Source organism: Heloderma suspectum, chromosome 3, assembly GCF_057233095.1.
Source record: "Heloderma suspectum isolate Gila_16-S chromosome 3, 16-S_ref, whole genome shotgun sequence".
Classification (NCBI taxonomy): Eukaryota; Metazoa; Chordata; class Lepidosauria; order Squamata; family Helodermatidae; genus Heloderma; species Heloderma suspectum.
Window position 1 is genome coordinate 36,972,796 of NC_139460.1, and position 25,203 is coordinate 36,997,998.

Below are 25,203 nucleotides of genomic sequence, written 5' to 3' on the forward strand. Positions count from 1 at the left end.
TGTTAATGTATTTATAGATCCTCTTGTTTGTCCTCTTATTTTTATACCAGATGTAGTCCCCAGAAAGAAATACGAGGTAGTATTAAATATACTAGTGGTAACTAGACTGGTTTATGCTCGTCATTGGAAATGTAAAGAGAAGCATTTGATACAAGAATGGCTGGGGAAATTTTGGGGTCCTCTTTCATTAGTTAAATTGATGGCATTCTGCAAATCCTCAAATGCATTTGAGCAGGTTAATAATATATGGCGGCCAGTAGACATTTTTATAAAGAATTCTTTGGCACTGGGCTATGACTAATTTGAATAGTTAAATCCCATCTAGAGGATAAAGTTCTTCCTTTTGTAGGTTATTTTACAGTACATGGAGTACATGTTTTAACTTCTTGATGAAGTTATTCTAATTTTTAAAAAGTAAAAACTAAGAAAAAGAAAAGAAGAAAATGGTGATGGTACTGGTGGCGCCCTCCTCATAGTTTGGGGGTTTCATGCACTTATGGATGCTGACACGCCAGTTGAAGGTCAATGCCTTAGAGAATGCATAAAACATCTGCAGGACTTTAGCAAGCTATATGGAGTTAAGCCAGTCTCCCTCAACTTGGTGCTTTCCAGATGTGATGGCTACAACTCCCATCACCCCCAGCCAGCAATGGCTGGGGGTGATGGAAGTTGTAGCCCAACACATCTGGAAGGTGCCAGGTTGGGGAAGGCTGAGCTATATAGAGTTCAGTTATATCATTTAATTTAGTCAGTTTCCTGGGATTTGGGTTCTGATTAGGGCACATGAGAGGCAGATGTGTAAATAAGGGAGCAATGCTATTGAGATAGTTGGCAGCCTCCGAAGTTGGAGGCTGCTGAGAATCTAATGCAGGTGGCCAGAGAGCACGGAGGCGATCCTCATCTCTGTGCTCTGGCTGCCCTGGTTAGATGGGCAATTTTGCCTCTCTAGCCATGGCTTCAGGGAGGGGGAGGAGGGAGGCTGGGACGCACATAGGATGCTGCATAACATGGCTTCTGTGGTCCCCTCCCCACCCCGGGACCACCCCATTTCCCCCCATCTCTGTGCTCTGGTTCTGAGCACAGAGACATAGCTGGCGTGGAGAGAACCGTGCTGGCTACAAGGGGGTGGGGGTGAGGGTAGCACAGTTTCTGGGCTCTGAGGCCAGAGCCCTGGTTCCAACCTCAGATCCCAGAAACGAAAATATCCTATTGCCAACTAGACATTGAGTGGCCATAAGATTGTGTCCTAACTAAAGGAAGAACTGTTGCAGTTATGCTGAAAGCCCTTTTCATTTTTCTTGCTCCACAGATAAACCATCAACAAATCTTTCCTTAAGCTTTCCACAAGTCTCTAGGGCTTAATTGTTCATTTGCCTGACTAATCTTAGGGCTAGAAAAATCCCTGCTGCACTCATATCTAAAATCTTTCCTACCTTAGTGAAAGCCCATTATCTCTCCTCCTCCAAGCCCTGGATACACTTCCTGCTCACAACAGTCTTTCATGTATTTGAAGACAGTTATCAAGCCATCTGGATCTGCTTTCTCTACTGTAGGCTAAACATCAGTGGCTTCTTCAATCTCTTCACACAAATCTCTGCATCCCAGGCCCTGATAACCTTTGATGCTCTCCAATAAACCCGCTCCCCTTCTGTTATTTTTTCTTTTTGTACAATCTCCCACAAGAGCCAGACCAAAAAATGTCACTCAATAGTTTCATCATCATGGGGCTGTCCATAAAGCCCACCAAGCATTTGTGTTGGCTGAACACAGCAAAGAAGTTGGAATAGGATGTTGGCAGGACTGCGACTCATGGGCATTGTTGGATATCTCTTGAGAATCCCCACTTACTCTTACCAAGGGCCCTTTTCTGGCATTAAACGTCAGATTAAAAGTCTGTGGACGATGTCTGATGGAATTGCCAAAGCTGGTTTGGGGGTTTATATATTAAACAGCAGGAGGGGAGTGTTAGGCTAGGCTGCTCTTGGTGATGTTAACCCTCATACATATTTTGGCCTCACAACTGAGGAGTCCCCCCCCCAGTTGTGACATCTCTAGAGTTATAACTGACTCCAGGGAGGTACAAAAATATGTAAAACATTTAAGAAATATGGGGAAGGAGGGCCCACATGTAGGAGGTAGAGCATGAGCTTTACATTCAAGATGTTGGCTTGAAATCAAACTTCGGAGTCCTGTAAACCAACCTCAAAAGGATGCCAGGGTTACAAGCCCCAAACCTTTTCTCTTCCTTAGATCAATATCTAATCAGGAGAGGGAGTCCCAGCTCCCCTGCCCCTCCAGCCCATCTCTGTTGCCCTCCCAACCTTACTCTCTTAAGATAATCAGTTGTTGTTCAGTCATTAGGTCATGTCCGACTCTTCGTGACCCCATGGACCATAGCATGCCAGGCCTTCCTGTCCTCCACTCTTTCCCGGAGTGTGCTCAAGTTGATGTTCATTGCATTGGTGATGCTATCTAGCCAACTCATCCTCTGACGTCCCCTTCCACTTTTGCCTTCAATCTTTCCCAGCATCAGGGTCTTTTCCAGGGAGGTTTCTCTTCGCATTAGGTGGCCAAAATATTTGAGCTTCAGCTTCAGTATCTGTCCTTCCAATGAGCAGTCAGGGTTGATTTCCTTTAGGATGGACTGATTTGACCTCCTTGCAGTACAGCACCACAGTTCAAAAGCATCAATTCTTCAGCGCTCAGCCTTCCTTATAGTCCAGCTCTCACAGCCATATGTTACTACTGGGAAAACCATAGCTTTGATTATGCGGACCTTTGTCGGCAAGGTGATGTCTCTGCTTCTTACTATGCTGTCTAGGTTTGCCATAGCTTTCCTCCCAAGGAGCAAGCATCTTTTAATTTCATGGCTACAGTCACCATCTGCGTTGATCTTGGAGCCCAAGAAAATTAAAGCTGTCACTCCTTCCATTTCTTCCCCTTCTATATGCCAGGAAGTGATGGGGCCAGATGCCATGATCTTCGTTTTTTTAATGTTGAGTTTCAAACCAGCTTTTGCAGTCCCCACTTTCACCCTCAACAAGAGGCTCTTTAGATCCTCTTTGCTTTCTGCCATTAGGGTGGTATCATCTGCGTATCTGAGGTTGTTGATAATTCTCCCAGCAATCTTAATTCCGACCTGTGATTCATCCTACCCGGCGTTTCTCATGATGTACTCTGCATATAAGTTAAATAAGCAGGGCGACAATATGCAGCCTTGTCATACTCCTTTCCCAATTTTGAACCAATCGGTTGTTCCATGTCTGGTTCTTACTGTTGCTTCTTGACCCTTGTACAGGTTTCTCAGGAGACAGGAAAGGTGGTCTGATACTCCCATCTCTATAAGAATTTGCCACAGTTTGTTGTGATCCATACAAAGGCTTTAGTGTAGTCAATGAAGCAGAAATAGACGCTTTTCTGGAATTCTCTTGCTTTTTCCATGATCCAGTGAATGTTGGCGATTTGATCTCTAGTTCCTCTGCCTCTTCGAAACCCAGCTTGTACTTCCAGTAGTTCTCGGTTCGCATACTGTTGAAGCCTAGCTTGTAGGATTTTGAGCATCACCTTGCTGGCATGTGAAATGAGTGCAGTTGTACAGTAGTTTGAACACTCTTTGGCATTGCCCTTCCTCAGAATTGGAATGTAAACTGACCTTTTCCAGTCTTGTGGCCACTGTTGAGTGTTCCAAATTTGTTGGCATATTGAGTGCAGCACTTTAACAGCATCATCTGTTAGGATTTTCAATAGCTCAGCTGGAATACTATCATCTCCGCTAGCTTTGCTCGAGTTCAGTGACCGCACTATGATGGCTATCAGGGACATTAGGATCTTTCCTGTATAGTTCTTCTGTGTATTCTTTCCACCTCTTCTCAATCTCATCTGCTTCTGTTAGGTCCCTGCCTTCTTTGTCCTTTATCATGCCTGTCTTTGCACAAAATGTTCCCTTGAGATCTCCAATTTTCTTGAAGAGATCTCTAGTCTTTCCCATTCTGTTGTTTTCCTCGATTTCTTTGCATTGTTCATTTAAGAAGGCCTTCTTGTCTCTCCTTGCTATTCTCTGGAACTCTGCGTTCCATTGGATATATCTTCCCCTTTCTCCCTTGCTTTTCGCTTCCCTTCTTTCCTCAGCTACTTGTAAAGCCTCATCAGACAGCCACTTGGCTTTCTTGCATTTCTTTTTCTTTGGGATGGATTTCGTTGCTGCCTCCTGAACAATGTTACGGACCTCCGTCCATAGTTCCTTAGGCACTCTGTCTATCAGGTCTAATCCCTGAAATCTATTCCTCACCTCCACTGTATATTCATAAGGGATATGATTTAGGTCATACCTGAACGGTTTAGTGGTTTTCCCGACGTTCTTCAATTTAAGCTGAAATTTTGCAACAAGAAGCTCATGATCTGAGCCACAGTCAGCTCCAGGTCTTGTTTTTACTGACTGTATGGAGCTTCTCCATCTTTGGCTGCAAAGGACATAATCAATCTGATTGCGATATTGACCATCTGGTGATGTCCATGTGTAGAGTCGCCTCTTGTGCTGTTGGAAAAGAGTGTTTGCTATGATCAGCGTATTCTCTTGGCAAAACTCTATTAGCCTTTGTCCTGCTTCATTCTGTACACCAAGGCCATGCTTGCCTGTTATCCCGGTGATTTCTTGACTTCCTACTTTAGCATTCCAATCCCCTATGATGAAGAGGACATCTTTTTTTGGTGTTAGTTCTAGAAGGTGTTGTAGGTCTTCATAGAACCGATCAACCTCAGCTTCTTCGGCCTCAGTGGCTGGGGCATAGACTTGAATTACTGTGATGTTGAATGGTTTGCCTTGGATTCGTACTGAGATCATTCTGTCACTTTTGAGATTGTACCCCAGTACTGCTTTTCCCACCCTTTTGTTGACTATGAGTGCTACTCCATTTGTTCTAAGGGATTCTTGCCCAAAGTAGTAGATATAATGGTCACCTGAATTAAATTCGCCCATGCTTTTCCATTTTAGTTCGCTGATTCCCAAGATGTCGATGTTCAATCTTGCCATCTCATGTTTGACCTCCTCCAGCTTACCTTGATTCATTGATCTGACATTCCAGGTTCCTAAACAATATTGTACTTTACAGCATCGGATTTTCTTTTCACCACCAGACCCATCCACAGCTGAGTGTCCTTTCGGTTTTGGCCCAGCTGCTTCACTCTTTCTGGCGCTACTTGGAAATACCCTCTGCTCTTCCCCAGTAGTATATTGGACACCTTCCGACCTGAGGGGCTCATCTTCCGGCGTCATATCTTTTAGCCTTGTGATACGTTCCATGGGGTTTTCTTGGCAAGAATACTGGAGTGGGTTGCCATTTCCTTCTCCGGTGGACCACATTTTGTCAGAACTCTCTGCCATGACCTGTCCGTCTTGGGTTGCCCTGCACGGCATAGCTTATGGCTTCACTGAGTTATGCAAGCCCCTTTGCCACAACAAGGCAGTGATCCATGAAAGATAATCAGTACCTCATAGTTTTTTCCACTTTTTTGTTTTTCCTTTTTCTCTCTTCTATGAATCTTGAGATATTTCCTCACCACCACCACCACCACCACCACCACCCCCTCTCAGTCTCTTGTGCACACACACACACACACCCCAATCTACACACACAAACACATCCATAAGAACATAAGAGCCCTGCTGGATCAGACCAAGGGTCCATCTAGTCCAGCATTCTGTTCATACATTGGCCAACGAGCTGCCTGTGGGAAACCCACAAGCAGAACACAAGTGCAACAGCACCCGCCTGCTCATGTTCCCCAGCAACTGGTGTACATGCATGTACTGCCTTTGATACTAGAGGGAGCATATAGCCATCAGGTCTAGTAGCCATCGATAGCCTGATCCTCCAGGAATCTGTCCATTCTTCCCTCTCCCTCCCACTTTCATTTATATGCACATATCCACCCATTCCATTCTCTCTCTTCTCTCCTTCCCCCTTTACCTTTATTTTCACACTCCCTCCACTCTCTCTGTCTCCCTTGCCCCCCCGTCCCCCCACCCCCCACCCCCCAGACCTGCAAAGAGGACAAGAGAAACCAGGAGGCAGGCAGGTGATGCCTGAGTTTAGAGGTCTGACCATGGAGTGCAGCATCTAGAGCATCTTTTCTTAGGACACTGGAAAAGTTGCTGTGCTCTGCTGTGCTCTGTGAGCTCATGAGTGGTCCTGCCTCTCTATCTCTTTTTAGTGCTCCTTGGGGCAGCCATGGGTTCAGGAAGGAATGGGAGATGCTGGGGGCCGGGGAGGCAGGGGCTGGAGGTTGCATAAAATAAAGCTGCCCACCTCTGCCAGGTTTCCAATTGTGTGTTTGAGATTTTAGACATATCTGAATCCCAATGGGATTGGGTGGTGGTGATTTGATCTGGAGTGGAGAAATTACAGGCAGGGAAAGTTCTAAGCCTCCTGGCGCCAACATTGTCATCTTTTCAGCGCCAGGTTAAAACTTCCCTCTTCTCTCAGGCATTTGGCAGTGTATAATGAGACTCTTGATTGTCTCTGGCTGATTGTGTTAAATTGTTTTAGATATATATTGTTGTTGTTTGTGTTATTTGTTTTATGTCATTATGTGAATAGTGTTTATATTATCTATAATGTATTTCAGTGGTTTTTAATTTTTCTGACCCGCCCAGAGAGCTTTGGCTATGGGGCAGTATAGAAATATAATCAGTGAAATGAAATAAGCATGTCTCCCCACCACTTTTCTGCTCTATATTGTCCCCTTCCAAGGCACCTTCACTCTACAAAGCCTGCTGGGGTTTTGTTACATCTGTCTAATGTTTAGTTAGGCCTAGCGATGTCTGCCAAAATGATATTGCATAACCATGCGAGCATTCGTACATTTCTGCGGTTGCAAAATCCGGGGCTTTCATTCTTATGCCTTCTTTTAACTTAATGAAAAAAGCTTCATCTATTTGAACACCTGGATATGGAGATGCACCTAAAGGAGAAGAACGAAAAATGTAATCTATATTTGAACAGTTGACAACAACAAAGTAAAACACAGATATTTTCAGTGTATGAAGACTTCGCAACATTTGCACTGTTTGAGGCCGCACGCCCAGTCAAACGCAAGCATGAAATTTTATCTATTTCTCCCTATTTTTCTACACCTTTTGTGTGATTGGATGATGGCACTCTTGGACACAGTTTTTAGCACACCCATGTATTCAGGGCCATTGCTAGGCCTGAGCCTATGGGTCCTGCGCTCCGATTCTATTTCCTAGGGATCCGAATCTATTCCACAGAATCCTGAGTGTCCATGTGTGCCAACGGAGGGTTTTTTTTTCTCAGCTTAATTGCCCTGTAGGAGGCCATTTTCAAAGGAGATTGCATCTGGGGAGGGAAGATATAAAGAAGCATATACCAATCTATGTCCTATTGGCTTAGGCTCCAAATCTTTTAGAGCACAATCCTATGCATGTTTAGACATTAAAAAAGTCCTACAACTCCCAGCATTCCCCAGCCAACCAGGCTGGCTGGGGAATGCTGGGAGTTGTAGGGGTTTTTTTTATGTCAAAACATGCTTAGGATTGTGCCCTTAAGTGCCTAGCAACGCCTTGTCAGGATTGGATGAATACATGCAATGAGCATGCTAAAATTCAGAACTCATAGCCCAAATGACCATCTCATAACTTCTTCCTCTCTGTCATTGTCTCTTCTCAGATGAGTAAAACAGGCTACACGCATTGAACCCTTACATTCTGGATGCTGTATTGATTTAACAGAGGGACACAATATTTTCTACATTCTTGCCCTTGAGCTTAGATTTCAATTGGCCATCCTTTCCCAGGATAGTAAGAGTTAATTTGGAGGCAAGAGCTGCCCCAACAACACACGCTAGATGACCAAAAGACTGTTTGTCTAAGGAACTGCATGCATGGACCTATTTCCTCTGCTGTTGTGTCTGTCTCTTCTACCATTCTTCTTTGATGAATGAAATTGTTGTTTCCTTTGCAGGATGGATTTTGTATCCTGAATTTTGTTTTTGTTTTTTTAAAAGATGCCTTGCTCAGCGTTTTCATCTTGGATGCCATGCCTTGGTGCACCCTAAGATATTTCTTGGCATTTGTTTGCCTGTGAGCCCCACTGATTAGTGCAAGGAGGAAGCAGCTGTGAATGGCCCTGGGCATGGTATTGTGTGATCTGAGGGGTGATTGTGGCTGGTTGTTGTGGTCTGCCATACCCATTACCCATCCACCCCAATGTGTTGAAAGAGATGATGTTGTCTGTCATCACAATTTTGAGAATATCAATGCCTTTGGAGAAGTTGCTAGGATATTATTTTGCTGCTGATGTTTTCCTCTGTGCATGTCTTGCTTTGAAGGGAAATAGGAAAGTTTTGTAAAAGCAGGAGGAAAATGCTGCTAAACATGCCGTATCATATGGGGGCAAAGCTGAAGTTAATTACAAAACCTCTGCAGTTTTATCATGGTAACCTTTTCTCTAAAACATCACCACAAAAGGATTTGCCTTTACATAATGCACAAACCTGTATGGGCACCTCTTTCTTCTGTGTGTGTGTGTGTGTGTGTGTGTGTGTGTGTAGTGCTTGGGTAGTTAAGAAACATATGCCAACACACTTGCTGCTAGTAGTACTGGACTTTTTTCAACCACACATAGCATCATTAACAAACCAACAAAATATACACCTCCCCTCACTTTGGAGGGAAAAACCAATGGAATTGCATTGTCTGCAAATTGGGGGCTTCAAATTGTGGCTTAGCTTGAGCCTCACCATCCCACAACTTTTTAAATCTGGCCCTGCAACCATTTCAATGGAACATGAGCTTATTAACTTTAATACTATTCCTGTCTGCAGAGAAAAGTGCCAGATCTATCAAAAGAAATATTAGACTATAATATCTTTCCCTTTAGCTTGTGTACCACTTTAGCCACTGAAGGGTCACGTGATTCACGGTATAAGACATGGATTTGTTATTTATAGTCCATATATTGTGGACTATATTAAGATATATTGTGAACTGTAATAGATATCAATAGCAAACCCATACACACACACGTACACACATACGGTTCTGTGGTTCTGATCCAAACTACAATGTAGCTAATATATCCTAAGAAGCACAAGGGCCCACCCATTCATGCACACATTGAAGTTGGAGGTTTTCGTCTTCAGATTCAAAACACATACTGCAATGTGGCTGGGGAGGAGGTGGAAAAGGCCTCCTACGTACAGTCAAGTCCACACAGAGAACAAGGCTCACTGGATCATGGTCATTTCAACCAGGGGTAGCTGGTGCCCACTGGGGCTAGGGGGGTGGAGGGCTGGGTAGATAACAGTATGTGGTCGCATGGACTCAGAGTAACCAGAACCAAAGCAGCAACCCATTGCTCAGGAAAGGGAAGCTGAGGCAAATTAACTTTGAGATCATGCCTGTAAAGCAGAGGGTTGTGGGGGGAGGAGGTGGAAATCCACAGGGAAACACCAAAGCATTCCATTGGGCCCACATTTTTCTGCTCCAGCTGCAATACCCATTAAACAGAAAAGAGAAACTGAGGCAAGTAACTTCAAGATCATGAGTGCAAAGTGTCCCCCCCTCCCCGAGATCCAAGCAGCAACAAAAAAGCACTTCCCTAGACCCATATTTTTCTGCTCCAGCAACAACTCCTATTGCACAGAGAAAACAAACCCGGGGGTGGGGGTGGGGTGACTTTTTTAAAAAATAGATTCACACGCTCACTCTCTTCCTCTCTTGTCTCTTTTTGCTGTGTCTGCTGCTGCTCACAAGTAAAGGGAGGAGGCCAAGAATGCAGTCCTCCACGCCACACTGCTGCTCACTGAGCAAGAGTACTGCTGGAGTGGTCTGCACAGGTGTGGAATTTTTGTTTGTTTTTTTAAAGACTACTGTAATTGGCTATGGGAGTGCTACGTAGACACCCAGTTTCCATAGTAAAAAGCTGTGTTTCTGATTGGCCCTAGGAGTCAATTATGCCCATATATTTGAGTGAGGCAGAGTGACCCACCTGGATGCCCTGCCTCACTGCCTGGCCTGACTGAGGGCCAACTGGCCATCTGGGAATGTACTGAGCATGCATGATGGCCAAAGAAGGAAGAACAGAACCTCTGGAGGATACTGAGTTCTCTGGAATGACCACAGAGACATTTGAGAGAGACTAAGCAGTAATTTCTTGGTCTGGGGGCAGCCAGGCAGGTGGATGTGGCGATTTCCACACATAGCATTGCACTGACTTTGATTCCAAGGCCACCCAGCCCCTGCCTTTCTGCCTTCTCTAGGTGATTTTAGTTTGACATAATACACAACAGGGAGTGGGGTAAGAAGGTGGAGTGGGGTCCCTGGCCAATTTCTGATGGGCCACTGAGTGCCTGCTGGGATTCTTGCAAAGAAACTCTGATGAAGTCCTGAGTACAAATTCTTGCTTTGTATATTTAAAACACATTGGTGGACAATAAGGGTTGTGTGTGGCAGCACATAGCTAGTCCCTTTAGGGCAGGACAGGGAAGTGGGGAAACAAATTCTGACATGGCTTTGGATGGGTTAAATAATTGGCCACAACTTTATTGGTCCAGCTTGGAACACAGTTGGGATACGGCATGGATCCGTTAATTGGGCTACCCACCTGCAGTCCAGTCCCATCAACCTGGACCGCCTGCCAGGTGCCTCAGTGGTGGGGCAGGAGCCAGAGGCACACCCCATGGCACAGGCTGTGGAAGTGAGCCCCTTTCTGCCTCCTTGGGCTGTGGCATGGATTGCATCCCCATGCTGGGCTGGGTCTTAATGCCGCCCCCCCCAGTCCCTTAAGGGGACCCCCTCTTGAAGGGGAAAATGGGGTGCCCAATCCCGTTCCCCTTAGCAAAGGATCCATCCCAATGCCTTCCATGCCTACAAAGCTGTGACTTCAAAATGAAAGTTTTATAACCAACCTTACAGTTATACTAGTCAAGCCAAACAAATCCAAATATCAGTGAGTTAATATTCTTGCAGTGGGGAAGGTGAAAACCCTGCACCATGATGCCAATCTGGGTGCAGGTAAAATTCTTTCCTAGCCCCATTAACTGGCGACTAACCATAATCCATGGCAAGAAATGAGTTACCCTGGAGTGGGTGGGTGGGTGGGTGGGTGGGAAGTTGGCAACGGCAATGCCAAGGCCACTTGGGAGGCCCCACTCTTAACAGCCTCTGGCAGACTAGAAGGTGGGAAGTTTTCCCTACAATCCACCAACAAAACCCTCTTCCTGCTGAGCCAATTTAGCCCTGATTGGCTCCCTGCCTCCCACGTGGGAGAGCAGCTCAACTTCCCCCTCCCCGCCTCCCCATTGGGACTGCACGCCACCACAACATTGCTCCCCAGGTAAGCCAAGAGCTGCATTTCTATTAAAACATAAGCAATTTTCAAAGATTGAAGATAGTCCACACTGGATATATAATATTTAGGCTGCAATCCAATATATCAGCAACAGGCAATCCAGCACCCTCCAGAAGTTTTGGACTACAACTCCCATAATCCCTGACCACTGGCTATGCAGCTGGGGCTAATGGGAGTTGTAATCCAAAACATCTGGAGGACATCAGGTTGCCTGCCCCTGCTATTCACCCTTACTTGGGAGTAAATCACATTTATTTCCTTATTTATTAGACTCAGTGAGGCTTACTTCTAAGTAAACATGTGAATGATTGCACGGTTTATTACTGGTCTTTTGACCTATTAATTTTGTGTTTAGAGGCTATAAAATTGGGTGATTTAACTTTTAAAAATAGTGCAACTTACCTAAAGAAAATATTTCCCACAACAGCACTCCATATGACCAAACATCACTTTTAGTACTATAGATTTTATCAAATATAGATTCTGGTGCCATCCATTTGAGGGGGAGACGTGCCTGTAACAAAAGATAGCTGTGAATAATGTCAGTGCATTACAGAACTAGATTTCATTTCTTAGGGAGCAGTTCCCCGACAATGACAATCTTCATAGATCCTACTGAAATAAGAGGCAAAACAGCCCAGACTGAGTGAAAAACATAATGGCTTGAATCCAAAAGTGTCCTTCCATGTGCAGAAGATGTCTTCTGCTCATGGAAGAGCTAGAGTATTGCACAAGAAAAATGAAACTAAATCCAAATAAGTTGTGCTCGCACAACCTCTTGCACAAGCTGGAGCATCAAAACTGCTATAGAATCTGTTACAGCACTCTGCCAACTCTTGCACAAGCATTTTTGCAATAGCACTGGCAGCTATCTTCCTTCTACTCATAGTTCTTTTGATAGAACCCAACATGTGCCAAACACAAATGCTGTTGCTAGGTTCTTGTTCCCAACTGCTTTCGTTGAACATGAATCTACTTTGTTTAGGGAGCAATCCTACTGGGATAGGCGGCCGCCTCCGAACTCAGAAGTGGCCACCTATCCAATGCAGGGCAGCAGAAGCGCGGAAGGGATCGTCCCCTCCGCGCATCAGCCGCCCTGCATTTGCAGCTAGATAGCCGATTTTGGCTGTCTAGCTGCGGGAAGGCTGTCTAGCAGGGGAAGCGGCTGCCAGATGATGTTGGAAGTGTCGTACTGGCATTTCTGCCTTCCCTGCCCCAGAACTCCCCCAGGAACGCCCCATTTTCGCCACTCTGTGCTCCTCTTCGAAACACGGAGACATTCCATGCTGCCTGTGATGCAACGCGGTGGGGTGGGGGGAAGGTCAGTTCTCAGGGAACCAACCTCGGATCCCAGAAACTGACGTATCCTATGGCCATCTAGCCACTGACTAGTGGCCATAGGATTGCTCCCTTAATTGTCTTGCCACCTGTATCCAAAGCTGCATATGTTATAAGGCTAATCTGATGTTTAAAAAACTATTGGAGCTTTGGATTCAAGAGGGTAGATGCTAGGGGAAGGCCTTGCCTCTCCTCTGACAACCATCTAAGCTAGGGGTGGGCAACTTTTGGCCCTTCAGATAGCTTGGCCTATAGCTCCCATCAGCTCTAACCAGGATGGCCAATGATGAGGGATCATGGAAGTTGTAGGCCAAAACATCGGGTGGGCCACAAATTGCCCACCCCTGATCTAAATCTCTCTAGGGAGAATCAGCTCATGCTATGAGAGCCTTTCACTTCAGCAGGATTTAGATAACGGGCTGGATCCAGATTCCATCCTATGCAAGCAGAAGACACGCTATGCAAGCGTAACCTTTTTTTTCAAATTGTGCAATGTTGTTCCACTAATGGTAGGATTCTCATCCCATATATTGGGTTCCACAAGAGCTAGGCTCTTGTGCAACATCACACAACATACCACTCATCCAATACATGCACTCTTACTTCAAGGCTAGATTCTAATCTGTACATATTATGCTACCACTTGCGCAATGTTTTTGCAGAACTGCACTAGTGCTGCAATTCTTCTGTGAGCACATCTGTGGATCAAACCTGGTACATGGTAAGGGGCATTCCTATGTTTACTTCACTGGTGTGTCTCCTTCTCAGTCTACTCTTATAATGTTGGAACCCTGATCTCACAGGGATGGAGCTTGCCAAGATCACCCCCTCTTCAGAGGGGAGCTTGGAGCTGGAGAGCAGAGGGGACTGTTGCCACAGCTGTGCTGTACTTGGAAGCCCAGTGCAGTTGCAGGGCTGATCTCTGTTCCCTCCTCCAGCTCCAAACCTGGAGATGAGGACAGTGAAAGCTGGCAGCTCCGATGTCAGTTGGGGCAGGGGATCTGCTCTGGGGTCCAGTCAGAACCATTCAGAAAGCTAGGTGCACACCTTGGATAGGTCCTTTAGAGTTCTGACTGAAACCTGGAGCAGATTTACCGCTCCACTGACATCGGAGCTGCCAGCCGCCACTGGATGAAGATTGTCCCTGACCTTGCAAAGAGGCAACGAACTAATCATGTGCTTTTTCCGGCACTTTGGCAAAAAACAAATATAGATAGCCCTCTGTTTATATTTCTTTATTACATTTCTATACCTGAAGCTCTCTGGGTGGATCACAACAATTAAAAGCATAAAATACAGCATGATGAAACATAATATAAAGCTTTTAAAAGTTTAAATACATTATAAAACCAAAGTACAAACCAGCAGCTGTGTAAAGATTTAAAAATACAATAACAGATTTAAAACACAACAGAAACTTAGGGCGTAATCCTATGCATGTTGCATGCATTCCATGCTGGGAGTTGAAAGGCTTTTGTCTGTCTAAACATGCATAGGATTGCACCCTTAATGACTAAAATGCCTGGGAAAATAAGAAGGCCTTTACCTGGTGCTGAAAAGACCACAGTATAGGCAGCAGGCAAGCCTCTCTGAGGAGGCCATTCCACAACTGGGATGCCACAATGGATGCCCTCTCCTTAGGATGTAAGATGTAGGGAGGTATGCTGTGGTTTCCTCTGCATTAGGGAAATGCCCTTTGTATGGCTTGTGTCCAATGCTAGTCTAATGAGTCCCATTCATTTAAATGGGTCTACTCTAAGTAGGACAAACATTGGATACAACCCTATGTGCTGCTCCTTAACATCTTTTATTGTTCGTTGCATGGATAATTTATTGATATAGAGCAGTTTAAAATTGTGCAAATAAATAAAAATAAATATTGCATATTCTTTCAGAATATTAAGATATCTTGTTGACACTCTTCAAAGATAAAGCAATGTCATTATATATTCCAGGACTGACCCTTAACAGTTCTTGAGCTAACAGGTTCTTGAGCTGAACCAATTGATTCTGGGGCTAAACTCTGATGTGCCATAGCTTCAATTAAGCCCTATTCCAGCTCCAGCAAAGAAAAGCAGACATCTATTTTCTTTTGTGTATTAACCTGAAGCTTTTTCATGGGTTCATCTGGCATGGTTAGCCAAGAAACAAATATCAACATGTAAACTATTTGAAAAGCTGAGCTGGTGAGTATTTCCGAGTATTGTTGTGAAGGATGCAAATGGTCACAGTGTATACAACTCATCTGGATTGCTCATCTTCACTTTTTTTCTTTTTCTTTTTTAAGTGCAATCACTTTCAGGGGCCTTTAAAGTGCAGAGAATGTAAACATTTAGATAACATTTTTGTGAGTCATGTAAAATGATAAACAATGGGACAAATAATAAGCAACACACCAACTTACATCGCCTTTTCTCACATAATCAGGATTCTTATAAATATCTCTTGCAAGGCCAAAATCACAGATCTTCACAACATTGTTTTCAGATAAAAGGACGTTTCTGGCTGCTAAGTCACGATGGATGCACTACAAGGAAACAGTTTCACAATCTTACTGCAGTTCTTGATATGAATCCTAAACACAAAACCTCCTGAACTTCTTCGTGTCCTTTAAAAAAAATCTACACATTTTCATTTCTTAATAGCGAGGTTTCACATGTTTCTTTTGAAAGCTGCCTAGGACTACAGTAATGAAATGTAAACCTGCTTTTCAAGCAAATACTTTCACAATCTAAAGATATACATCTTTTTGGTACAATCCTGTACATGTCTACCCAGAGGTAAGCTCCACTGAGTTCAATGGAACTTACTCCCAGGTAAGTTTGCATAGGATTGCACACTGATTCTGCATAGAGATGTATAGGATTGTGCTATAAATCTCTTAAGGGATGTGTCACTTTGTTTTAGACTTTGTGAGTTATATATATAGCTTGAAACACATAATAAAATGAATTAGGGTATAGATTTAGAAAACCAGCTCTTTCCTATCGTGTGGGGACTTGTAGATGGAACTCACATACACCAGAGCTATCTTCAAGGAGCGAAACTGAACCTGAACAGAAATTTTGACCAAAATGTGTATTGGTTGCCATTTTCCAATGGTTCAACTTAGGCTTCTAAAAAAACTATAGGATGTTAAGCCTAATATTAGCTTGTCCAACTGTGGCTGCAAGAGCAAGTTTACACTAAATGGTTGGAGTCAGTCATCTTGGCTGCCACCCTTTGGCTTAAGGGTCAAACCTAAAGTGGATCACTTAAGTTCAGATGGATTTGGATTCAGCAGACTGAAAAACATTAAACAAAACAGTAACACAAGCAAAGTTGCCTCAAATAGCCTAAAAACCTGGAAAATCTCCCAGACTATTAAATCAGGTCTTCACAATTTTTGGCCCTTTAATCCACTGTGAATTTGCTGCTTGCCTGGAATGGCCCAAAGAGGAGGTTATCAGATGGCACACCACAATATGTGGCTGCTTGTAAGGGAGGTATTAGTTCAGGGGTCGAAAGGGAAGGCCTGATAGAGGGTAAGCTTGCATAGGGGATTGGGAAGAGCTGGGACTGTGTGTTCTAGCAGTGAATAACGAGTAATTCACCTCGCTAACTTCTGGAATCGCTTGACCAAGGATGTGTGTGTATGGCAAACAACACGCAAGTGGGCTTTTGGCTTGGTAAGCCTAAATTGTGCTGGCCTCTGTTAAGTTTTTCTACTCGTTATGGGCCAGGCAGGGATCACTCCCCATGGGGAAGCCATTTGGGGGTGGCATCATCATAGCAACTGTAGTGTGTGTGTGTGTGTGTGTGTGTGTTGGTGTTGTTTTTTATCTTTGTAAGCTTCTCTGGGAGACCATTTTTGGCTGAAGAGTGGGGTAAAAGTGCTTTAAATGAATAAAATAAAATAATTTTAACAACATCAATATGTATGGTGCTTTACAAAGTACAAGGGGACAGGTCCCTGTTTTGAGGGGGTTACAATCTAAAACTGAATACAGGAGAGTCAGTATAGACAAAGGCCTGTGGAAATGGAGGGAAATAGAGCTAACAGGGAAAAAGTATACATTTAGGGTGCAATTCCCCATGCTGGCTGGGGAATGCAGGGAGTTGTGGAATTTTTTTCTGTCTAAACATGTATAGGATTGCACCCTTAAGAACATAAGAGCCTTGCTGGATCACACCAAGGGTCCATCCAGTCCAGCATTCTGTTCACACAATGGCCAACCAGCTGTTGATGGGAAACCCAGAAGCAGGACATGATTGCAACTGCAACCTCCCAGCAACTGGTTTACTGCCTGGATATTGGAGACAGCATAGAGCCATCAAGACTAGTAGCCACTGATAGCCTTCTCCACCAGAAATTTGTCTAACCCCCTTTTAAAGCTATCCCAATTGGTGGCCATCGCTATGTCTTGTGGTAGCAAATTCCATAGTTTGACTTTGCACTGTGTGAAGAAGTCCTTCCTTTCATCTGTCCTGAATCTATAGATTTGGGGAGTGACATAAATTGTTGAATTTCTGCCTGTCACATAGTTATTAAAGGCACCAAGTAAGAAAAAAATGGAATGCAATATGGCAGCCTTCCCCAATGCAGTGCCCACCAGATATCTGGATAACAACTCCCAGTAGCCCTAAGCCAGCATGCCCAGTGGTCAGGGTGATTGGAATTGTAGTCTGCGGGGCACCAGGCTGAAATATGGGGATAATATAACTAGCCCATTAAAGAACATATTTTAAGGACTGCTAAGGTAATATATGTTGTTGTTCCACAGGAGGGAAACTAACCTTTTGAGATGACAAGAATTCCATGCCTCTGGCCACTTGAAAACTGTAAGAAATTAGGTCTTCCATAGTAACAGGCCACTTGTAAAAATAATCAGAATCTGAAATCAATCCAACACATCAGGTTTAGCATGACTTTGCGCTGCCCACAGTTTTGTTCCTCTCAATAGAGTGTTTGCAGCTTAGTTCACTAGTGAGGACAAAAAACCATTCTTACGATATGCCAAGCACTTCCCCCAAAGGATAAATAAGAGACCATAGAAACAGTCACACACCTTCCTGTCAGATTGAGTAACACTGTAAATAAACCTATTTTAAACCATCTTTTCTTGGATCTAAGAATCTCCCACGGATGTTTATGAGGGTGATAAATGTAGAAAGAAAATGTCAGAGCTGCAGAACATGGCTGTAAAAATATCACAGACTGCATAGAAAGAGGAAGGAATTAATACATACATACCCTCCTCTTCCTCCTCCACATCACTTAAACTTTTATCTTCCTGAAATCCAGAACTCGCTAAGCTCTCTCGGCTTGGGATGCTTTCCAGTCTCTTTTTTTTACCGCTGGCAGGCTCAATATCCTTCTCCTCTGTCATCACCTCACCTTGAATGGATGCGTCCTTTAAACAAACAGAGGGTGGGAGGGGCAGAAAGTGAAAAGACTCCGCTTTGCACAAATTGGAATAACTTTGATACAGCAAAGCTTTCAAGCAAACTTTCAAAGCTGTCAGATTTGGTCACATTGTGCCTACCCTGCCTGAGTGAAGCTATTTCCACTGGCACCCCTAGGTATGGCCCCTGCCAAAGTGACCCCTCTCGTCCTCTGATGGGGGGCTGGCCCAGAGCAATGGGAAGGCGGCAGGCATATAACTGTGGTCCTAGCTTCAAACTGTACGGACCGCATGTGCTGATTAGGGAAGTCTGTCCCTTAGTGGCTGAACGTGTGATTGTTGGGTTTAACTGCATGGACACCTTAAAAATAATTAAACTTAATGTATTTCAAAAACAAAATAGCCCCCAGGTACACATCCCTAGGTCTCCTTAGTATGTATGCCAGGTTTAAATTTCATGGTCTTGGCGTTACAGTGGTGATGGAAGGACAGATACACAAACCTTTTTATTATTATAGAAGATGTCATACCTTACTCATATGTAAAAGATGCCTCTGCCAAACCCTCATCTGATATATGCAAAGTATTGCATTGGGGGCCTATAGTAGTGCCACAATACTGTCCTGAGTTACTCCAATGGTGCAACAACTGAATGTTTTTCTGAATTCAGGGTCTTTGCACTCCTGATCCTATTCATTTTTGTACTTTGTCTTGTGCAGCAAAGACAAAACCCATGTAATTTATTTTGATAGGTGATATGCTGGGCTGAAGAAACAAAATGTGGTGTTTGGGGTTTTACCTTGTTGGTAGAAAAGAAATCCCTTTTGCTCTTCAAGTAGCTTGATAAGTTTCCATATTTGCAATATTCAACAATCACCATTAGCGGTCCTGTGAACAAAGCGAGTCACTTTTTAGGGGGTGGGTGGGAGGAATGATTTATAACCACTGTGTCCTTTAGCTCAAGGGTACATTTGAACAATATAACAGAATTACTTAGAATATATGTTATTTGCAAGAAATCCATGTTATTTTCACTGAAGCCCCAATTCCAGCCTTTCTTTGCACGTTTCCTTCACACCAGCTGTTAGGGAAGTTTGATCTGTGTTAGGTATAGTTCACGCCCATGTATTGAAAATGTATTATGACTGATAGTTTTTATTTTGGGAATAACCCTGGCCTGATACTATCAGGACCGGCTCAAGACATTTTACTGCCTGAGGCAAAGGACAAGATGCCCCCCGCCCATTCCGTGTACAGAAGCTGACCTTTGGGTCTTATTTTGACACTGGTCATGGCACAACATCCTCCTGAGGGCAGCAGGCTAGCTTAGGGGGCTCAGGGCAGGGAACATGGCCCACAGAGGTCTGTTCTTCAGCACCTTGCCACCAGTCTCCCCCTTATCCTTGTATCTGCCACCTGAAGCAGCTGCCTCACTCAGGGCTAGCCCTGAAACCTATAAGGACAAAACCCAGCTAATCTTAGCATTACGAGCCATCTTCCAGCCTATCACAAATTAATTTATAAAGAAAAGCAGAATATCCAATCAAACAAATAAGCTAGCACATAAGAGCACGATGGTGTGTCATTTTTGTACCTCCACTCTTTGTGCAAGCTCCCAGCAAATTCACAACATTCAGATGATGACCGATATGTATCAAGATCTTCAGCTCGGTCATCAGAGCTTTGTACTCGCTGGCTGTGGCTCCTTCTGCAAGGCCAAGAGAAATCATTTGCTTTTTGCCTAGGGGAAGTGGGGATCCAGCGCTTTGGCTAGACCTTTCTATCCTCACTCACATGATTGCTTCACCCCCTGCTATGACTTATTGCTGATCGCCAGTTGCAGTCGGTTGTTTTTTGGGACTCTTTCAGCAATTGGAAACCCAGGCTGGAACGGCATCACAAATTCCAGAAACCAGCACCCTGGGATGTTGTGCTGCTGGCTACACTCTCCACACTGGATTTGTCTGTTCTGTGCAGTCTTGGCTGCTGTATCCTTTGCTTGCTGATGCCTTCAAATCCACTTTCCGTGCATGTTGCCTGTTTGAATCTTTGAAGTCTATCTGCCTGATTGATGCCTAGAACACAATTCATCTGCATCTTGGGAGTCCTGGTTTCCCCACTGTGGATGCCCTCTGCTTGTCCTTATGGAAACTGTTGATGTTTTCATCAGCCTGAGGTCTGATCCAGACTGGACTTATAAACTGCTCTAGCCCTGGGGATTTGGGTGGTGTCCAGGACCCCCGTGGAACTGGCTATTGTTCTCAGCTCCAGGGCAGGTCCTGCCGGTAAGCCTCACACAGGGAGGCCAGTGGTTTCCTATCAAAGCTTTTGTAAGATAGCATGATTAATATTGTTTTAGAGATAAACTCCTATAGACCTGCATCAAAGAACAGGAGAGGCTACAGTTAGTAATCTACCCAGTGTCTGAGCTGTTTCGAAGATCTATAATCTATCAGTACACAAATGCAGTCATCAACAACCATGTGTCTGGTGGCACCTCAAAGGTGAACAAATGTATTCTGGCAGAAGCTTTTGTGGACACTGTCCACTGCATCTGATATAGTTGATAGTGTCCATGAAAGCTTATGCCAGGGTTACAGAATCTCTTTCAACCCAAGGGCCAAATTTCATTTTGGAGAAGCTCTCAGGGGCTGCATTCCAGTGGTAGGTGGAGCTGAAGGCAAAAGGGGCAGGGCTAAAAATAACAAACATATGGGGCCAGGAGAATGGGGTATGGCCTTCTGGGGAACCCCAGAGGGCCATATTGGTACTCCCAGATTTAGGACAGTTGAAAATGGGTGTGCACACATGCTGAGCACCATAAACAACCTACCTTTCAACATTTTCACAGCAACTACTTTGTACGTGGGTGACTTTTTAATTCCAAAAGCAGCTGCTTGTACTACTTTCCCAAAAGCACCTCGCCCAAGAGTCTTTCCTGCATCAAAAACAAATCATAGCGGTTGGTGTTGGTGTTTGTGTTTTAAAAGAGAGACATCTTTGGATAAACTCATAAATACGAAACTTTCCATTACGTTTTAAATGTTCTGACTGTGCCAACATTGTAATGATCCTCAGGGGATTCCGGAATTTATAAAATTGTCACACCACTGTCTTAGTGAACCATGCAGAAAGCAGTTTACCATATAAAAGGAACCGTAAGTGGTCATTGTGATGAAAGTATGAGTGCAGCTGGGGAAGTGAGTGTGGTCAGGAAAAGGGGATATGACCACACATGACTGTTTTCTGATCCTGTGTTTTTCAGTGGTAACTACTGTGTTTTGGGAACCGCAGAATCTGAGGCACTTCTGTGTTCTATTAGGAAATATTTGTTTGTAACAGATGGCCTGGAAAATCAAAGGCAATAATCTAAGACAGCTGCATTATAAAACAAGCATATTATTTCAGCCTATTCTTTGGGCCTGGCTCACTGTTGAGGCCCTGAAATGACGTTGTAGCACTGGCTACTGCTGCCTGAAAGTAGTGTGACCAATATTGCTTCTTCACACAGCTCATAGTTAAGCACATGATGTGGTGATGGCCACCAAATTAGATGGGTTTAAAGGGGGATTAGCCTTTAAAGCAGGTGTGCAGAACTTCTTTCAGACCAAGGGCCAAATTCCATTCTGGAGATGCTCTTGCGGGCTGCATTACTAGCAGGGCCAAAGGCAAAAATACCAGCATATTTTAGGTTAAGGTTCTTACTGTCAGTACCTAAGGGAAGCAATCCAAACAGCACCTCCCCCTACCACACAGACTATTGTGGTAAAAGTAGATGAGTACATGAAAATTTGCCAATCTTTTAGTGGTACTCCCAAAAACTGCTACATAAAGAAGGGAATTTTTCCCTACATTTTATTTATGTATTCATTACTGCCCAATACCCGAGTCTCTCTGGGCAGTTCACAATTAACACCATAAAATACAACTTAAGACATAATATAAAACTTTTAAAAGCTTAAAGTACCATGTAAAACCAAAGTAAAACCGAGCAGCAGTTACAGCCCAGGGAAAGCCTGTGTGAAAAGGTATGTTTTCAGGAGGTGTTTATAAAAGATGTTACATTTTCTACCTCCTGAACTGCTCAAGGGAGGTTTTCCAGAGGGTGGGTGCCACTATAGAGAAGGGTTGGGTTGGCCTACATAAGGGTTAGGGTGGCCTTGTTCCTGTTTTAACTGAAAAGTTTCTTCACCTTGCCACACCTGTCTTCTTCAGCCCCCCCCCCACGCCGCCCACGCCGCCGCCCCCGCCCCGCACGCACGCAGGGTGAGGTTCCTGCATTAGGCAGTGGAGTGGGAGGAATGGCAAATTGCTCCATTCCCTACCCCACCCCTGCCAGGAGGACCGGCTACCACTGCCCTGTCACCTCAAGTGGGTTCTCTGGAGAATGCCACCAGGCGCTCTATTCTCTGGAGCAGCAGCCCACCCTCTGTTTCTCTTGTTGCACACCCCGTTCTTACTTTTGCTGTTGTTGCCTTGTCAACTCTATGGAGAGCCAAGAAGCCACATTGCTTGCATGACAGAGGAAGAGCTGTGTGATGCACCAGCGGTGGCACATCTCTCCGGCCTCAGGTGGCAAGAGAGCTTGCACCAGGGCTGGTTTTCCTGCTTCCTTAATTTTTATTCTTTGCCCTGATTGCAAGTCCATATAGACATAGACATAGAATCATAGGGTTAGAAGGGCCTACAAGACCATCAAGTCCAACCCCCTACAGATTAAAGTGGGTTGCTTGTGTAATGTGGTGAGAAGGCCTGAATCTACCCATAGCATATCATACCGTTATCATAACTATTGGTACACATGATACCTGTATACCATCAGGTGCAGATGTCTGCTAAACTGTGTGGCAAACTAGGCTGAATCTACGCATAGCAGCTTTACCATTATCATACTGCAGCGATAACTGCTGGTACTCATTGGTGTCATGTGCACCAATAGTTATCATTGCAGTATGATAACAGTAAAACAGCTGTGTGTCGATTCAGCCCCAGTCATCTGTATGGGCTCCTAGGAATACATAAGAGCAATATGACAATGGAACCAATTACCTGGGGAGGTGGTGGGCTCTCCCACACTGGAGGCCTTCAAGACGAGGCTGGACAGCCATCTGTCAGGGATGCTCTGACTTGGATTCCTGCATTGAGCAGGGGGTTGGACTCGATGGCCTTGTAGGCCCCTTCCAACCCTACTATTCTATGATTCTATGATCAGCACAATGGACTTCTACAATGCATTATATGTGGGGCTGCCACTGAAGACAACCCAGAAGCTTCAGTTGGTACAGAATATGGTCACCATAGCTTTGGTTAGTAAAGTCTGGTTTATGCATATTAGGTCAGTTTTAAAAGAACTTCACTGGCTACGGATTTGCTTCTAGGCCCAACTCATTGTGCTCTAAAGCTCTGAATGGTTTGGAACCCAGAAACCTGAAGCAGTGACTCTTCCTGTACCAGCCCTTGCATTAAGATTTTCTGCTGAGGATCTTCCCCAGGTACCTCTACCAGAGTTATGGTTCATATCAACAAGGGAAAGGGCTTTTTCAGCATTGTTCACCCAGGCATTTTAACTTGTATATGTTTTTAAGAATCTGGGCGAGACAGGGCAGTGGCTTAGCTGTTTTATTGTTTTATTGTTGTATTTTATGTTTTGATTTAATAGGTTGTACAGCACCTCGAAACATGCTATACATCCTACTTTACAGAGGACAGGCCTCCATTGGAGGGCTGTCAGAGGACAGTCCTCTATTTGAAGCTATCCTCTATCTGAAGAGCTATATCCACTCCAAGTCTGGTATAAAGTCAAAGAACCATAGGGAGGGAAAGCAGCAGGGGCCTTGAAGTTGCCCACCAATATTTCGCACCTGGACAGCAGACAGAGCAGGCACACAGGTCATCTGGTCCCAGTCCCCCCTTCCCCCACCACTATGGAGACATGTATTGTTTTTCTATTTACATTCCAATAATTTTTTCTCAGTGTGCATCTATATGTGTGGAAATGTTATGCAAATCACTGCCCCTGTTTATCCTCTCTTTTCTGGTGATGCATTTCCTCTTTTTTGGCAATGTGATAATGGCCACTGTAGTTGTGGCAGGAGCTTGATTCTGCCATGGGGCCCTTAGGACCCCCATGCAGGCTAGGGAGAAATCCAGCCACTGTGAACATAACCTCTGGGAGTGCATCGTTTAGACTGAGGTGGTTGCATTTGTTCTGATTCATAATAGTCCACTTAGCGCACTGGAATAAGCAACTTTTAAACCGCACTCTGTACTCAGTAAAAACACCACAGGGGTATTGCTGTATTTGAACACTGATATATTTTCCAGATATCTTTTCCATCTGAAGAATCTCAGTTTCATGGAAAACTCTAATAAAACTCATAGCTTTTTTTTTTTTTAATCTAATATGCTGGGGTTTAGTGCTAAACATAATCTCTTAAGCATTTGTAGAACATATTTGGATATTTTAATTCCGGGACCAAATTCACCTCACTTTACAAGCCGCATAAAATCCCTCCAGCAGCTTCAGAAGATAATTACATGCAGAGCAGCTATATTACGAATGTAAGGTGCAATCCATGTCCCGGTGAAATCAATGGGAGAACTCTCATTGACATTTGTAACTACAGATGACACCCTTAGGTTGCAATTCTGTGGGGGTCTACAAAGCCCTTCACTGCTTGGGACTCAGGTACCTGTGGGATCACCTCCTTCCAAATGAGGCCCCATAATCTCTCAGTCAGGTGTAGGTGACCTGGTGCCAGTGCAGGCTGGTGGCTCCGATGTCAGTGGGGTGGTGAATCCGCTCCAGGTTTCAGCCAGAACCAGTCAGAACAATAATGGAGCTATCCAAGGTGCTCCTGCAAGTTGGATAGCTCCTTTACAGTTCTGACTGGTTCTGACTGAAACCCGGAGCGGATTCACCACCCCACTGATTTTGGAGCCACCAGCCTCCACTGCCTGGTGCCCTCCATACATTGTAGACCACAACTCCCGAAATCCCTGATAACTAGCTACGTTGGCTGGGACTTATGGAAGTTCTACTCCAAAACATCTGGAGGGCACCAGGTTGCCTATCCTTGCTCCAAGAGTATCATCAGGGGGAGCTGTGCAGG

General features: G+C 44.4%; 1 protein-coding gene across 1 annotated transcript in view; it reads right to left on the reverse strand.

The window, feature by feature from the left end:
* The window catches only part of FLT1 (fms related receptor tyrosine kinase 1), a 202,649-nt gene that overhangs the window by 17,178 nt on the left and 160,268 nt on the right, over nucleotides 1–25,203 (reverse strand). Inside the window, exons 18-25 of the mRNA XM_084842930.1 lie at nucleotides 20,925–21,029; nucleotides 19,686–19,799; nucleotides 18,891–18,979; nucleotides 17,941–18,100; nucleotides 17,484–17,581; nucleotides 15,112–15,234; nucleotides 11,772–11,883; nucleotides 6,861–6,960 (exon numbers count right to left, since the gene is read on the reverse strand). Of these exons, the coding sequence (XP_084699056.1) occupies nucleotides 6,861–6,960; nucleotides 11,772–11,883; nucleotides 15,112–15,234; nucleotides 17,484–17,581; nucleotides 17,941–18,100; nucleotides 18,891–18,979; nucleotides 19,686–19,799; nucleotides 20,925–21,029 (901 nt within the window). The remainder of the gene's footprint in view (nucleotides 1–6,860; nucleotides 6,961–11,771; nucleotides 11,884–15,111; nucleotides 15,235–17,483; nucleotides 17,582–17,940; nucleotides 18,101–18,890; nucleotides 18,980–19,685; nucleotides 19,800–20,924; nucleotides 21,030–25,203) is intronic.